At 44.7% G+C, this 18,107-nt stretch overlaps 1 protein-coding gene across 1 annotated transcript in view; it reads left to right on the top strand.

Moving 5' to 3' along the window:
- The window catches only part of LOC126233923 (trichohyalin-like), a 109,424-nt gene extending 91,660 nt beyond the window's left edge, over window positions 1-17,764 (top strand). Inside the window, exon 5 of the mRNA XM_049942894.1 lies at window positions 17,639-17,764. Within this exon, the coding sequence (XP_049798851.1) occupies window positions 17,639-17,764 (126 nt within the window). The remainder of the gene's footprint in view (window positions 1-17,638) is intronic.
- Window positions 17,765-18,107: the final 343 nt, after the last annotated feature.

Here is an 18,107-nt window from a genome sequence, read left to right as displayed (position 1 = left end):
GCGAGTGGATGCCACGACAATTAACGCACCGAGGTGGTGGGGTGCATGTATGTTCCTCACGAAGAGGACGTCCACAATCGCCACAAAGGGGCTCAGCCTCACACCGTGACGACATGTGCCCAAAGCGCAAACACCGAAAACAGCGCATAGGAGGCGGGACGTAAGGTCGCACGTCGCACCGGTAACACATCACCTTTACCTTCTCCGGGAGAACGTCCCCCTCGAAGGCGAGGATAAAGGCCCCGGTGTCGATGCGACGGTCTTTGGGGCCGCGCTGGACTCGCCAGACGAAATGCACGCCTCGGCGCTCCAGGTTGGCCCTGAGCTCCTCATCAGATTGCAGCAGGAGGTCCCGATGAAAAATAACCCCCTGCGTCCTATTTAGTTCCAGATGCGGGACAATGGACACTGAGATGTCCCCTAGGCAGTCGCACGCCTGGAGCGCCGCCGACTGTGTGGCGGAGGTGGTCTTTATAAGAACGGACCCCGAACGCATCTTACTGAGAGCCTCGATTTCCCCGAAGATGTCCTCAATGTGCTGAACAAAGAACATGGGCTTGGAGGTGGGGAACGTCCCCCCATCGGTTCGAGAACAGACCAAATAGCGTGGGAAGTACTTCGCCCCAAGCCGGTGGGCCTGTCCCTCCTCCCAGGGAGTGGCCAAGGGGGAAAGGGCAGGAGAACCAGAACTAGAAACAGTACCTTTCCTTTTGAAAGACTCGGCCGCAGAGCGACCTGATACGTGTTGGCGTTTCATCTGCGAAACGTCCGCCCCGATACCACCCACTCCGTTCAGGGCGCCACCCAGCCTCAGCAAGGGTCACCTGGCAGGATGACCATTGCCGGGAGTCCTGATGCCCCAAGGAGATGGGCATCTACTCCCTGGCTGACGTCGGGAGGGTGCAGCTCAGGTATCGGCAGTACGATCCCTGTGTTGTCAGGGGGCTACAACCTAGAGGGTACATGACGATCCCACCACAACGGGCTGGCTAGTGCTGGATTTCTGGTGCCATGGAAAGTCCATCATGATCGTAGTTGCACATGGGGACACACTATGGGCGTAACTTGTACATCCCATCAGGCGCTTAGGCCCAATTTGAGGAATAGTGGGTATGGTTACAACGCCGGTACAATGCTGAGTGCCAAGGTGTTAGTGCACTGAGGACCAGTGGTACACCACGTAAGGCGTCCTTCCCCAAAAGGCTCGTACTTCTGTAGATATTTGAAAAATGGAGGTCAAACCCCAAGGGGGACCATAACATGGAAGGCCGAAACGGTTGAAACTCCTTTTAGTCGCCTCTTACGAGAGGCAGGAATACCTCGGACCTATTCTTACCCCGGACCCGCAGGGGGGGGGGGGGGGGCACGACCATCGTGCCAGACGCAAACTCTGGACGTATCAAGGAACACTGTCCCACGGTATTCTCTTGTTTCCAGTGCTCTCATCGTCGGCTCTACCGTCTCAGAAGCTGGTGAGAGGTAGAATGACCGCTACGGAAACTAAACTGCCTGTCTGAAATAATACCCTCCTGGTGACGTGTTCCATCAGCCTTTTCGCGTACAGCCTCTCTGAAACATTTGAGACGCAGAGGAGGAGGCTGATGGATCAGTAGCTGGTGATCATGGCGTGGAGCTTTGCCGGTCTTCGGGATGGCTACAACTTCAGCATCTTTCCACGTTGTCGCGTGGTTGCTTGTATATCGTTGAACACATCAGCTAAATGCTGTCCTGGTGTTCAGAGAACGAATTGCACAGCAGCTTCCTTCTTTGTAATCGGCTCTATTGCGTCTCCTTGATTTCTAGCTGCTTCGAGGATTGGGAGTTGCTCGTCGACCCGACTGCTGTGGGCTCCGCCCAGGACGTCGGCCACTGGTGTGAAGTTCGCGGTGAATGCGGCGGCCAGCACGCTGCCTTCCGCATCTCGCTCACTCATGTATTCGTTGCCGACTTGTAGCAGCGGTACGCCCTCTCGGCACCGCAGGAGGCTCTTCACGATTTTCCAGGTGCGCCGTCGGGGTTGAGCGCCAAGTCTGCCCACTCTGTTCCTATGTTCTTCGACTGCTGCCCTCATCCTCAATCGCATGTGTTTGACGTTGCATTCGGCGTCGCGTTGGCGAGTCAGTAGCCACTGACGTACAGTGGATTGTTCTCGGTGATAGCTGCCAGCATTCGTCGCGGCTGGCGGTGCGCTACTTAAAGCGCGGGCGGCGCTCTGGGCGCTGATCACCACCGGCGTACGGCGCACTGAGTGGTGGGAGGAGTACCGGCCAATCAGCGGACGGCGCGTCTGTGGAAGCTGGGCAGTGGCTGAGCGGAGGAGAGCAGGGAGTAGAGCACTCACGTCCTTGCGCTGCGGATCCTGAGCCTGGAATGCGCGCGGCTGAGGCGACCTTAAGCCGTCGGCACACGGACCGTGCTGTTGAACGTTAACGTTGAGCGTGCCAAGTTCAACGTGCTGCTGAACGCTCAGGAACGATGCGACTTGTCCATACGGTGCGTGGGCCTCAACGTGGCATACGTGATCGCAACGCGCTTCAGCGGCAGTTGAGGGATTTTTCTAGTTCGTAAATTACATTGTTTAGTCAGCAAACGAGCGTAAAATTCCCACGTTAGCCCTATTAAAACGCACATTTCCTCCATCGTCTACGAAAAGGAAAGTACCATGTCCAATCAATAAGGACACAGGCTTATGAAAGTTCCATTACAAACAGTGCTGTACAAATTTGGAATACCTCTCCGCATAAGAAACATTATTTCATCATCTCCACATTTTAGTAAAACCACAAGGTCAGTCTTACTTGATCACTGTTCCTACCCAGTAGCAGAATCTTTGCAACATGTGAATTACGAAGCGTAAAAGAAAAAGCAGCAAAATATCTTTATACATGTAGCTGTCCTTTAAGCCAACCGAACAGTCACCTCTCAAAAAAAAAAAAAAAAAAAAAAAGAAGTGAACTTATATTTACATATCAAATATTACACTGTATTCTTATATTAAACTAATAATAAAGTACCAGAACCCAAAAAAACGCGATTGTTAGGAAAAATTCGAAAGTGGCAAGACGCGAACCACCGCCCCAGCAAACACCTCTACAGCGGACTGATGCGCAAGTCATTACACTACACGAACAACTTCCAAATGTCTAACAATAGTGTCTTCGAGCCTGCTTAAAACCTTAATCGTAGATATGTTGCTAATTGAAGTTTAACAAATTGTGCCAAGAACACTGCGTTTTGGGTGGATCTTGAGTGTGTCGCTGCCTTCAAATAGCCTACTCTCATAATACGAAAGTTACAATAATTATTTTGCCACAAACAAGACATTTGTCATTTTATTGGAACGAATCACACAGTTAACAACGGGTTTTGCAGTGATTCAATTTTCTGGTGCTCAGAAACGGCTTATATACATATAGGTTGAAATGAATGCCAATATGGGGCCTCACAACTGTGTACTGAAGGGAGACAGCGTGCGTGTGACGTAGGTGGCGTTGTGCCATCTCATTGGTCAACGCTCAGAGGCACGCTCAGAATATCTGACATGCCAGATATTTGCTCTGCACGTTCGGAATGAGTCCCCAACGTGCTATTCCACGCAATGACGTCACAAACTCGGCACGCTCAACGTTCGGTTGCACGGTCCGTGTGCCGACGGCTTCAGGCGTTAGTGGCCGGTGGGCTCTAGTATCTCACTCCACCCCTCTCACTCTCTCCACGCCCTGCCACCTCGCCTGCGACATCAGGTGCCAACCAACCCAGCCGCCACCCAACCCTCGCTCGGCGCCCAGTCTCTCATCCTCCACCCTCTCGCCAACACTTTGCTCCACCCTATTCTCGCACTCTGGGACGCGTGCTGGTGGCGTATGCGCTGTTCCTCTGCCTGTCCACGAAGTTAGTCAGTTGTGGGACATCGTCTTCCCTTCCTTAATCAGAGCAAGTGCGGGATCCCAGGCCCCACCAAGAATGTACCCACTGTACCCACTGTACCCACTATCCCTTGGTTGGATATCGACGGACCACCTAGCCCCTTGCCATACTTTGACGGGCACAACTCATGGTAACAAATGCGGACCATACGTAAGCATTTGGGGTCACATTGACGCGAATGAAAGGCCAACAGACGTGGCAGACGTAGCTCTATTCGATAGGTACATTATCTTAAAACTAATCTTCGACTAAGCATAGTATTTGGCCCATTTCCCGAAACATAAACAATAACAAGCATGAGCGAAACCATGCGGGATTACATCGAGTGTAAAGTGACGTTACATCTACCACAATGCTTTCGAAATTAGCCTTGCAGCTACTACTAATTTATCGAGTTTTAGGCATTTTCCTATTACGAATTCGTTCCATGGGAGCGTTTATTCTTGGAATCACATTTTATAGACAGTATCTACGTTTAGGCTTTGAGTTATTACATTCCAGATGAAGTCACACCTGAAGACGCCCACACAGATTAAAATTTCTGTTAAAGTATTGTCTATGTTTAGGGGCGTGCGTGTGCGTGTTCTCAAGCGACTGAGGACGCGTGCAAAAGGTGCACTGCATTGCAAGCCGATATAGATTTTGTGCGACTGCATGTTCGTTTCATGTGACCGTGCTTCCGTGCACGTATTACATTTTTCCTTTTCTATGTATGCCTGGGCACGGATTATTTTGTCACACGTAGTTGTGTGGCAAGGGCTGACCGACACAGTCTCAAGTTAGACGTTTCTGTGAGAACTGTACTACCAGTGTGACAGTGATCCGTTTTTGTGGAATTTTGGAAATTACCATGGGAGTCCCGGTGTCTGGAGTGATCTCCTTTCTCGACGTCCTGGTAACCGACTAGCTGACGACACACTACGTCACAACGTGTACCCGAGGAGGCACACACCGGCTTATTCTTGCATTGCGGTTAACTGCCGCCAACAAGCCTGGGGTGCCATCGGAAGTGCGAGAACGGAATGACACAGGGTTCTGCACTATCCCCGCCCATCGTGTCAGCTCTAACCAAGAGACCAATTAAAAGTCAGAACTGGAAGCCCAATGGGAAAACGCTGTTTCACTCGCGTACAGGATTACATTCTTTTTCTTAAAAAAGTTGCTTTCGACGCATTAAAGATTTATCACAAACCTATCATCCTTGTAGGATTTCATATAGTTAAGTATCAGTTAACGACGAATCAACGGAAAACGTCATTAGGAGATAAACACTTGCTCTGATACTTCTGCTCAATGTTCAGTGTGGCCATGTGGTTACAGGCACCGTATTATCGTATCTAAAGTCACATGTTCGCCGATTGTTGTATGAATTTTTTTGTCTTCGCGTTTGGAACGTATTCTGAGACCAGCAATGATATTTCTATTCTCACCTGTCATAAATATGTGACGGCCTACTTCGACTATGTTGCGATTTCTATGGTTATGGCGAGGCAGGAACATGAGACTACAGCTGAAATTGCTATGAGCGAACGAGCAGCAATGACATTTAGAGAGGTAAGTGCCTAAAAGCAGGTTCCCATTTCGTATTTAACAAATAGAAAATAGCAAAAACTTATGTTTTGAAAGCATGTAATATTTACTTCATAATGTTCCCCACCATTTACATTTTAGTAATAGAAAAAGAACGAAACATTGTGAAAAACATTCTTAAAAACTTTACACTTAGCTGGTTCCAAAATCGGATCCGAAATACATATAATCAAAACAGCACTAAACAAAATCGGAGACTAGTAGCAACATATGTACAACATAACATCTTCCAGAAAGTTATATAATTTGCGTTTTCTTTGCTGAACCGAAGAGCCCTACTATAGGATGTTCCTGTAGGATTTATTCCTGACAGTTTGACTTCGCATCGTTCAAGAACTACCTACATTTTTCTAGCAATTTCATCTTCGGAAGGATCTTCAGTGCTACTTCTCTATGGCGATTGTATTGCCATTCTTCGTAAGTCATTGCTAATAAACGTGAAGAAATAAGTTTCCGTAGCGAGACAGTACTAAACTGATGAAAGGTAAGATTGGATTTTGGCCTCTGTTAGACCGTCGAGCGGTGTGATGTAAATAACCCCCACGGGAAGAATTCAAAGATCTACGGGCCTCAACAAGAACAGGGTAGCTGTGGAGAAGCGAGGTAGCAAGCAGTTGTGCTTGATAATCAGAAGTGGTCTCTAAAAGCAAAGCGCCATTTCGTAAACGAGAGCAGGATTTCAGAGGGCCAGCAATTGCATCAACATCTTTCTGAATAATAAACGGATTTACCATAAGGATTGACCGTCTTCAGTACGTGAAACGAGGAATTGTGGAACAGCCGGAAGGGTCTTTGAATCCTTAGCCTCATTACGTTTGCGTTTGATACACGTTGATTGGGAAGATAATTGACTCACCGACAAAATCCCCCACGATTCCCAGCGTGTGCGATGTCACGCTCCTTCCAACTGGGGGCTCCCTTCACAACGGGGCGCACTCACCTTAGGTGATTGTTCACAACTCAGGTCACACATCCCGAAAACCTGACAAAGGGACCAACCTGCAATTTGGGACGGTTGCAGCTCAGGACATCACCCCTCCCTGGGCCTTGCCTGTACCAGGGGGTACGTGCAGACCCTACCTATCGACCCAGGGCTGGGAATTACGCGCGTTACCCAGTCAACTGTTACGCGTCAGAAGCGTGGGCCGGCCTTCAGGACCGCACAGGGAGGAAGAAGAAAAAGAGGATCCTCAAACGCCGAAGCGGAGGAACGTGGGGAGAAGAACTGTCCGCTAGGAGTATTTTGGGATAAGACTGCGGGGTAAAAGCATCACCTCCTGAACTGTTTGTGTTTTGGGGTTTCAGTTCCTTCAGCAGTTTGATATATTATGCTATGGTGTTTGTCCATGCTCAAACGCGTCAGTGTCAGAGTTTCTTTCAGAACCTACACGCGTTTTAAGAAAATGTTTGTAGTCTGTGTCTCATATGCTGTGTTCAGATATTCTATTTAAATGCACATGTTCGCAATTTACCGATTCTACTTATTTGAAGTAATGTGATGTTATGGTGTCTTTGCAGTTCTCCGTTGGCGTCTCAAGAACTTTGATCTTCTCCGCTATCTCGCAATATAAATTTGGCCATGTATGTGGAGTGGCAATTTATGTTTTTGTTTGCTGCCCTTTTCAGTATTTACTACTCAGTCATTTCGTTGCTATGTTTCTTTATTCCCTTCCAATTCCTTTGACTTTGTGGCCCATCCTCTTGAGAATCCCGCGTTCGTGTTATTTCTTCGGTACCTCTGAAATTTCCGTTATTTTGTATTTCTCTTACGAAGCCTGTACAATACCTATTGCTTTGTTTAATTTTTAGCGATGTTCGTCTTTACTATGAAGTGTCAGTGTTTGAGTAAACACTTTATAGCGAAAGCTCGTTTTATGTTTCACAGCTACAAGGAACAGTTCCCAATGTGTGTATCAACAACCAGCGTATTTACATAAGAGTGTATTTTTACGTTTATTCCAGCAAATGGACATACCGAAGTTCCGACTTCCTGTCACTAGGCATTCCTCATATCCTTTCCTTGTACTGACATTTTCATTTTATAGTTTTCTATAATTCCACACGCACTTCTTTACATATCGCACTGTTTTTCATGATGTCTTGATTCTTCACGTACGGTCTACGCACTTGCAATTAAACAGAAGTCAAGGAATATGTCATTACAATTTTTATCTACGTGAGGTGTTACGCTGCATGGATCCTGAATCAGACTGCACAAATTTAATGTTACAAGCTGCTGCCTGGTCTGTTATCGCCAACTTTTAAGAATAAGCTTATAGCATGTTACGTCTTCATGAAATCCACATTTTATTTGTCTAGGTCTATATACTCTTATCAATGGGTCTTTCCTTTCTGACCCCATTCTTTGAATATGTTTCTTACATTTTTGTAGACAATCCTATTTTTCCTCCATCCAAAATATATTTAATTCTTTCTATATTACAGAATACTTTATTTGATCTCTGATTACATTCTTTTGCTTTAACATTTAATTTCAGCCAACTTTATTCTACTCTGGCGTTTGTTACTGTCCATGACTCACTTCTGCATGTGAGCATAAGATTTGCCATTACTTTGAAGAATTATTTATGTCTTGGCTGACGATCTATGTCTGGTACTACTGCTTGCTACATCTGGTAGCAAATGACATTTTACTTAACATTAAGTGTATTTGTTTTTCAAATGGTGTTAAATATTAGGACATTAATATGGAAAATTTATTTTGTAGAATGTGCGGTCTGTGAGGATTTTTCAGTTTTTGAGCATCCATTTATTAATGACGTCTCTACTGGAGTACGCCCTGTTGCATGTTATACGGTGCAGTGTCAGCATCGCAGCACGCCGCTATAGGAGCCAAGACAGAATGGCGCTGTCAATCCCCAGTTTAATATAGGGCTGCACTATTCAGTTTTAGCTGATGCAGCGGCGTGCTTTCGTACTTTGCGATTCGCATATGTGCGACGTCATCGCATGTATGCCTGCAAACTAACTCATACGTGAAGACTAAAGGTATCACTGTAATCCACGATGATTGGTGAGAGCCCATCCCCCTGTCGCACTCCCGTTTTTATTTCAAAGGGTTCCGATAATTCGCCTTGCTTGTGGATAGGGTGGATGAGTTCAGTGCGCCAGAATTCTACAAATAACTTCACTGCTGGACACATTCAGTTTCGTCCAGCAGATTCCCATAGAACTGATGTGTAGTGTTTATGGGTACTTCCACGATGTTACCAACTAAGTATTCTAAGATAGTTGTGCTGAGAATAATATATTGGAAATGTGTAGCAATTATGTTTTGCTGTAGCCATAGCATGAAAGAGCGACTTAGGAGGTGAAAAATTAAGCAGGTCAGCCAACAACAGAAACACAGTGAAAATTATTACATTGTTAATAATGAGAGACAGCTGTGTGGCAGATACCCACACATCTGACACGAAAATGTCCTATGAGAAGGTTTTTCGGCAACTAAAAATAATCTGTAGGCATTGGAATGATGGACGAATGGTTCAAATGGCTTTAAGCCCAATGGAACTTAACATCTGAGGTCATCAGTCCACTAGACTTAGAAATACTTTAACCTAATTAGCCTAAGGACATCACACACATCGATGCCCGAGGCAGGATTCGAAACTGCGACCGTAGGAGCAGCGGGGTACCAGACAAGCGCCTAAAACCGCTCGGCCACAGCGGCCGGCGATGCTGGACAAATAGTAATTATGAGAGTTTTGGAACCCTGTGGTAGACACCATAAGTTACTGTCAATGTTCACAGTACAGTCAATTTATGTATATTCATACTCAATATTGCGGGGAACCTTATTCGATTCATCTTTTTCACGTTTGTCATAATTACGATGTGTTAAGCTGATATTTCTACATGACTGAGCTTGTCAATAACTGTATGAATGAATTAGTGCATAGTGTAATCTTAAGTACCATTGAAATACTTCTAACCGATACGTGTTTGACAGCTAACTAATATAACTTGGAAAGACACAAATGTTGGAACTGTTCTATGTTACATAGAAATAAAATCTACAGTCCACGAATTTGTTATTGACTGTCGCTCTGTAGCCGGGTCCTTGAGCACATTACAAGGTCACATAGGTTACCTTCATGTTATAATGTACAGACCTAACGATCGGAGGTGAAAATGTGTAATTCCAAATAAGAGAAAGTTACATATGAATATTTATTTAAATTAATAAAAGGTTCATGAAATAAAATAGCTCTCACTAGGAAGCCCCCTCAGCTGTCAGTGACTGGCCTCGTGTTGCAGGACTAGTGGACTCTGCCGCTGTTTCTGGTACCAACCTGAAGTCTCGAAGTTACAGATTGTTAGTATAGTGGAACAGACAGCACAGATGTAGATCTTCAGTCCGTTGTCCAAATTCCATGGTGGCTCTGTCAATGTGCGGAATTCCAGATGCCTGTAAAATGGAAAGGGGACATACGATTAATTTTATTACTATAGCTCATCATTAAACTTAATTGTTCCTGCTGAGCAACACTACGTGCCATATCAGCAAAGGAAAAGGCGGACTTCTTCCATAAAGCATGCATTCTTGTGAACCCCAAGTTGTTTAACATATTTAAGTACCTGGATCGGAAGCTCCAAAGGTAAGGGACGGGAGCTTCTAAAAAGGTTAGTTGAAGCGTTGTCTGTAGTAGGAAGTAATGCTATGTTCATTTAACCGTGCGATCAGCTAACTTGGATTAAATGTCAGGCGCCAAAATAAAGATTCTGAGTGCTTTGTAATGTTGGTTTGTCCGCTCCCTGTAGCTGAGTGGTCAGCGCGACAGAATGTCAATAAAGGGTCCCGGGTTAGATTCCCGGCTGGGTCGGAGATTTTCTCCGCTCCGGGACTGGGTGTTGTGTTATCATTCCATCCCCATCGACGCACAAGTCGCTGCAGTGGCGTCAAATCGAAAGACTTGCACCAGGTGAACGGTCTACCCGACGGGAGGCCCTCCTCACACGACATTTTTTAAATGTTGGTTTTACAGGTAATTGACAATCACGGTTACTCGAAATCAGCTGATCACACGATTGAACAAGGATAGCACTACAGCCTACTACGGACGATGTTTATGTTTATTAAACTCCACATAGGGACTCTAAACGTAATAATGGGAAGACTTGAAACAGGAACTTCTTGCTCAATTTACGGGGATCCTTTATTCATACAACAAAGAATGGAGGTGAGCACCGGGTGCAATCAATGCACCTAATTCCGAGAGGTCAGGTCTGTACTGGAAACAGCGGCAGAGTGCGTTAGTCCTGCTAGCCAGGGGCAGCCATTGACAGCTAAGGGCACTTCCTAGCGGGAGCTATTTGTTCGTACCACTAACGCCTCAATTGCAGTTTGGCTACTTTCTAGCGAGAATGTATCGCACGCTTGATGCAACAGGCTGAGTTTATTTATAGCCAGCATCCCAAGCGTCTGTTAAATTACGTGAATGCCAATGGGGAGCTACATCCATATTCTGTTATGGAACTTTACTGACAATTGCCGTCTTAATGCCAAACCGGTGACACGGAACAGTCCTTGTTACAAGAACACTCAATGTTCCGAGGTAGGTATTAGTCCTTACACGTGGGTAAGAAGTGATTTTCAATATATATCCATTCAAACATCTGTTAAGTTCAGACTTCGTTCAACGACCTAGGGAAAGAGACTATGCAACACAAAACCGCCCGAGAGACGTGCGACTGTTAAAGGCCGCTTCAAGGTGGACGTCAACCGAGAGGAACGGAAAGAGGTGTAATCGCCAGATAGCGGTGCGTTCACAGTAAACGCAACGACAAGGCAACGCCACGTACAGCAGTGCTGAAAGGTGGTAGTTTAGTAATCTATATCAAACATGATAGAAAGTGTGAACTATAGTATCAGAATTAGAGGACTGGCCATGATAAAGATTACTTGTGCCAGCCTTCTCCGTAGCTTCATCTCTGCTCTGCAAGCCATTTTCACCGACTCAGTAGCTTAGTCAACACGCGACTCACACTAGCTGCCCTTACGATTGGAAAGCTTACTGCAACGACGATACTACTCGCACCCAATGATCACGGTCCTTGTGTGCTTTTATGTGACAACGTCTCTGGCGTAACATACCACCTACTGTTTGAAAAATCCACTATACCCATGTGAAATTTAACACATCAAATGAAAATAGAGCTGACCAATAACAAAAATAGAATTTCTGCTGTAGATACCATGTTCTATGAAGCACTGTAGCTTTGTATTACTCTACATTTGATAACCCTCTTTTACTAAAATATGGATTGCAGATTATGGTCAAAAGTTTTTGAAAGGAAATTAAACAAATGAAATAAATGTAGGGGAGCTTGAGGTATACTGGGGTTGGGAAACATTGGTGTAGATATATCTGGTGACCACAGTGAAGGAAAGAGGAGCCAGTTAAATAACAAACACCAAGCTATAAAGAAGAGGTACACAATACGTTTCTTGGCATCCTCATCCTCGACAGCTGTTATAACCAAGTGTTATTGGTTTTTTCGTCTAAAGTTTACTGCAGTTTAAGCATAGTTTCTGTAGAGTTTTTATTTATGAAGATCTACTGTGGCGGTTGGGGATGTATGGACACACATTATGTCTACTTTTCTATGTTATAGATCACAAACAGGCTTCACTTAAAAAGCATGACTCCTTCTGGCCACCTAAACTTGCGTCTCCCCTCCTTCCTCTTAAAAAAGACCACGGCTTATTAATTGAGCCTTTGTCCAATCCGCGTTTGTGCTCTGCATGTAACGACCCCGCCGTCAACAGTGCGTGACATTAACATTTCTTGCAGACAGTAAGTCTCGACATACAGATTTCTGCATGTCTTTCTTTCCTTTGGCTTAGACGATACTACTATACTTCTGCACCATTACCTCGTAAAAGTGAAACACTCACTGGCGAGTGCTAAACAAATCCTGTCGACAAAAAGGAAAGTGACAATGAGAAAAAATATCATGATTCATCTGCCTACGAAGTTTTGTATGGGAAATATGAGAATTGTACTATGAATTTTCAGTTCAGGGACATTGTTGGAACAAATGCCAAAAATGGGTCTGACCTGTTAAAATCACGAACAATCAATGTTTCCGATAAAAATGTTCCAGTCAGCCTATGTCAAGCAATAGAAGATGGCCCTCGTAAATGTTATCCGGGTCCTGGGGTGAATGAAAAATAAAGTTACTGACGAAAAGTAATAATACTAATCTATTAAAGTACACTGAAAAACGATTTTTACCATGTTTTGGGGACCACCAATGACCGAAGGGAAGCATCTCACGCTGACAGTCAAACTTTTCGGAATCCGACACGTTTATATGCGTTTGTCTCCAACACACAATAACTATAGCATCTGACAACACAACCCACGAGGTGCCCAGTGTATTATCGGAACGTGTGCGGGGACTTCGGTCCAGGTACTGAGAAGTTTAAGGAGATCGAATAGCTCGCAAGATAAAGAGGAGCGCGTTGCTAGTGCTCTGTTGAGGAATTACGGTCGCCACGAACTGTTAGACTTTGCTATATGTTCTACATAGAAGTTGAATTTGTGTGATACTAATATAATATTACTAGGTAACCTCAGGGAACAGTTTTATACCTTGCTGGCTGTTTCTTTAAATAAAGTTCTTTAACAAATAAAGTTCTTTAACATTTTCGACATTTCATCTTAGCTGCACACAAATTCCTACATAGCACTGCACCATAGTAATATTTTATAATAACTAATTAGTGACTCCGGACCACGCCATATATTTGTCCATCGTCTTTTAAAAAATATCATGTCACTGTTAACAGAAGAGGATTATAATTCTTCAGCTGTCAAAAAATAAACACGAAATATCCATCAATACACATTATGAACAATTCGTATTCCGCGCCGTGGCGCGTAATGTATTTTTCGAAATATCAGGTGGTCGCTGCTCAGCGACGATCTAAGAGATTTACACAGATGGTTTTTTTGAACCTGCATGGTTAGATTATCGAAAGTAAGTTTAAGCTATCTAAACAGATAATATTACAGGACAAAAATGAAAAGCTGTGTGATGATGGAAGGAGATGAAGATGAGGAAAGTTACTGAGAGAAGTAACGCCTGACGAAATTTACTCCAGACACATCCTATTGATGGCTCTGGGAACTTGGCAAGACATCTCGTTGAGGATGCAGTCGTCTGACCCACTGTCAGAGGAGCTGCTGATGTCCTCACTGTCGTCTGAGTCACTGTGAGAAGCCTCACTGTCTGGGACAGTGTCAGACGAGTATGGGACAGTGTCAGACGAGTATGGGACAGTGTCAGACGAGTATGGGACAGTGTCAGACGAGTATGGGACAGTGTCAGACGAGTATGGGACAGTGTCAGACGAGTATGGGACAGTGTCAGCGTCCGAAACTACTTGCCGAGCTCTACAGCGCTGTCGCTGCTCCTCAGTCTTCGACGGTTAGCTTGAAGAGGTTCTCGACGGCATCATTCCGCCGCCACGACGGCCCAACCACAGTAACAGGTGCATGCGCAGCGGCGGCAACTGTGGGCACCTCTGCAGACGGGTGGCTGCTGAAGAAGCCCGGGCTGTTACCGAGGATGTGCTAGCAGCGTGCGGCGTGTTCACCCTCGCTGTTGGCAATAGCGGACGGGAGCAGCGCCTGCCGCTCGAGGCGCCACCGCCGGCTGCACTCCTATTGCCGCTCGAACTCCTCCCACGGAGACGTCGTCGGTTCGCTGTGGATAACAAAGTGCTCTGCTCAGTCGCAAAGGTCACAAAATACTGTAACATTATGCAGGACACCTCTTCGTTTTACAACTATCAGACACTACTGTTTCTCACCTTGGCTGTTACGCAATCACTATCACAGTGAGAGAAAGAAAGTCACGGGATAGCGATATTCACATACACAGATGGCGCTGTATCACGTAAATGGGTGTAAAATGGCAATGTATTGGCGGAGCTGTAGTTTGTACACAGGTGAGTCATGTGAAAAGATTTCAGACACTATTATGACCGCACGACGGAAATTAACACATTCTAATCGCGGAATGGCACTTGAAGCTAGACACATGAAACATTAGATTTCGCAAAACAGGGAAATCAATATTCAGAGATCTACATTGTTAACCCTTTCACGTACATTGGACACGTTTGTCCCACATATAAATCACCTTACTAATTGGACTGTAATCACAGTTAATGTGCAGCAGATGCTCTACTTGAAGCAGAAATATTTGTTTTCTTTAATATCTTTGGTGGCAACAATTACTATAACTACCATTAGTCATCGGTTATTGTTTGTTCTCACTTCGAGCTGATACACAAATTTATTCACTTATTGTGTGCGTATTGTGTCCTCAGACTTATTGTCAAAGCTTGAAATTATATTCAAGTAAGTTTCTCTTTTACTTTAGACCATTCATTTAGAAAATAACTATTTCATCAGTGGAAAACTATTTTCATTCTTTGGGACATAGTTGTCCCAATGTACCACAATCGTAATTTGTGTACTTGTTTTTTAATGTCATGATATCGTTACTATTACGTAAAAAAACGAGCAGAATGGTATTTAAAATTCGGTTGAAAATATATTATCTTTCATTTTATTAAATAAGCGGAAAAAACTTGTACTGGTATAATTTCAAATCTGCTTTTGGGTCGTGTGCTCCAGAAAAAGAGAATTTTTCATCACTATTGAAAGTGTTATGCAGATTTTGGAGGCTTGCAGTAGTGATGAAGATAATCTGTTACTGGATGTATACGATAAAATTTTTCTTGAAGGAGATATGGGAGATGAAAGAACATTATAGAAGATCCTGAAAAAGAAATACGTAGCCCACCCAGTAAAAGAAAGCATACAGACGAAGTATCAGAGCCAAATGCTCAGGTACCTGATTCCCTTCCAGATTTACCAGAACTTAAATGGTCCAGAACTTACCAACCAAGACAGTTCAGTGATAACATGAATCATGAATTTGGGAAAGTGCTTTTGTTTAGTGTCAATGAAAACCGTGAAATGCCACAGCCATTTGAAATTTTTCCTTCCACTACTGGCCTAAATGATTTGGTGCAAGATATATTAATTCCTGAAAGTATTCGGTATGCAGAACAATCAGGCAACGCATTCATCACAAATGAAGATGAAATCAAGGTATTTCTTGGCATGAACCTGGTAATGGGGTACCATATTTTGCCTACATTTAGAAGCTACTGGGCAACTGAACCCGATTTTGTTGTTCCTTATATAGCTCAGATTAAGCCACTACATCGGTTTGAAGAGATTCGAAAATACTTACATTTTTCCAAGAATGTAGATCAGTCAATGGAAGACCGCACATACAAAGTGAGACCTGTCATTACCCATTTGAACGAAACCTTCCAGGAACCCAGTGCAACTAGGTCTTTATCTGTAGATGAGCATATGATCAGATTCAAAGGACATAGTATCATGCGAAAATATGTCAAAAATAAGCCAGTCAAATAGGGTTTCAAAATGTGGTACAGATGTGATTCAGAAACTGGCTACCTATTTTAGTGATTTATACACCGGCAAAAAACTCAGGTTCTGAAGTAGGGCTTCGTGAGTCAGTAGTTCTGCAACTGACAAAATCACTAACCGGAGTGGGATGTGAAATTTACATGGGTAACTTTTTTAACCCTCCAGCTTTGCAGTATTACCTTGGTTTACAAAATATCAGATCATGTGGAACAGTGCGCACCAATCGTAAAAACATCCCAAAGACATTCACTCCATACAAGAAAATGAAAAGAGGTGATTCATATAGTTTCAGTAGCAATGGTCTGACAATCTTCAAATGGATGGATAACAAGCCAGTTTTTCTACTGGCTAATTTTATTTCCCCAATACCATGTATTGTACAGTGAAGAGACGTCAGTCTGGTTCTTCTGAAAAGATCAATGTTCAGTGTCCTCATGATAGAGTACAAGAAGTGGATGGGAGGGGGTGGACCTTATGGACTAGAAGAAAGTGACTTATGAAATCGACAAGAAGGCAAAGATAATGTATTACCTGAGAATTTTCTTTGATCTTCTTGACATTGGTGTAAACAATGCGTATGTAATATATTCAAAATTGGCAGAAGAATCAGGATTCAAATCAACACTATTATCCCTAGGGTTCGGACAATGCATTGCGAGAAATGTAATTGGAAATAACGTATTCAAGTCGACAAAGGAATTCATCAACAGTAGCGAAAACATCAAGTAGTTTGCAGACCAGTTGCAATCCAAATAATCCAGAGCATCGAATGATAAAATCAGACGTAAGGAAGAGATGTGTTCATTGTGCTTCAAAGTGTGTTGAAAATCGCACAATATTTGTGAACAAAAAAAAAGTGGCTCTGAGCACTATGGGACTTAACATCTGAGGTCATCAGTCCCCTAGAACTTAGAACTACTTAAACGTACCTAACGTAAGGATAGCACACACATCCATGTCTGAGGCAGAATTCAAACCTGCGACCGTAGCGGTCGCGCGGTTCCAGTCTGAAGCGCTCGGCCACACTAGCCGGCATTTGTGAACAGTGTGGTGTTAATTTATGATTTACTTGAAGCAGAAACTGTTTTGCAGAATTTCACATCAAATAGACAACATATACACATCCTCTAATTTTTCAATGTATTGAGTGTAATGTGTTCTGTAACTGTCCTTTAAGTAGCACAGTGACAAATACGTCCCAGCTTTTTTTTAGCAGAAATAAAAATGTTTGAAATAATGACATTTTGTTTATAAAACCTCGAGTTACCACAGAGATACAAAAATTTTAATCACTAGCACTTTATTTTTCTTACGTACCTGAAAGGATTAACGGTTTGCCGAGAATACGGAATTTGACAGTACCTCTCACAAAGCACAATGCAGTGCCTGAAGGCTTTCACTTAACGACCCAGAGCAGCGCGTTTGTACCGAGCTGTCAGTGCAAACAGACAAGCAAGAACACGTGAAGACCATAGCAGTGCAAACACAGAAGATTACGTGAGGAAGTAGATGTGGTGATACGCTAGCAGTAGAGCCAAATGCCGTGAGAGCCTCACCTGGTGCGTTGGTACACTCTCAGTGGTCTCCGCTCTCAGCTGCCGCCGACCTACCTCGCGTAGGAGTGCCCTGGCCACTGGTATGGCGAGCCGGCAGACTCGCTGGCCGCTCCTTCGTCGGGCAGCAAGACGGGGACCCAGCAGCAGTCGTCGCCCCCGCCGCCCGGGCACTCGTTCGCCACCTGCTGACGAGGGACCCGACGGGTTCGTCTTCGTCACTGTCAGTCAGCTCTGCGGCACTCGCTGGCCAGGTGCCCCACGGCTCGTCCCCACTGACCCCTTCGCCGTCGGCGTCGGCCCAGTGCGTGTGTAACTCCAGTGCCACCCCCCGGGCATGTCCACACGTACCCTCCAATGACCGTGCAGCGTGGGTCGTACTCGCTGTCCTGCCCAACCACCGCCTGCATGTGTTCCACGCCCCCTGACGACTCTAGAGCGTGGCCGCTTGCCCACCCTCCGAGCGACTCTCAGGCAGACGGCGTTCCTATCCAACCCTTCGCCCTCAGAGGACTCTGCACTGCGACGCCGCTTT

Source organism: Schistocerca nitens, chromosome 1 (genome assembly GCF_023898315.1).
Source record: "Schistocerca nitens isolate TAMUIC-IGC-003100 chromosome 1, iqSchNite1.1, whole genome shotgun sequence".
Taxonomy (NCBI): domain Eukaryota; kingdom Metazoa; phylum Arthropoda; class Insecta; order Orthoptera; family Acrididae; genus Schistocerca; species Schistocerca nitens.
This window is presented reverse-complemented; position numbering and strand designations above follow the sequence as displayed.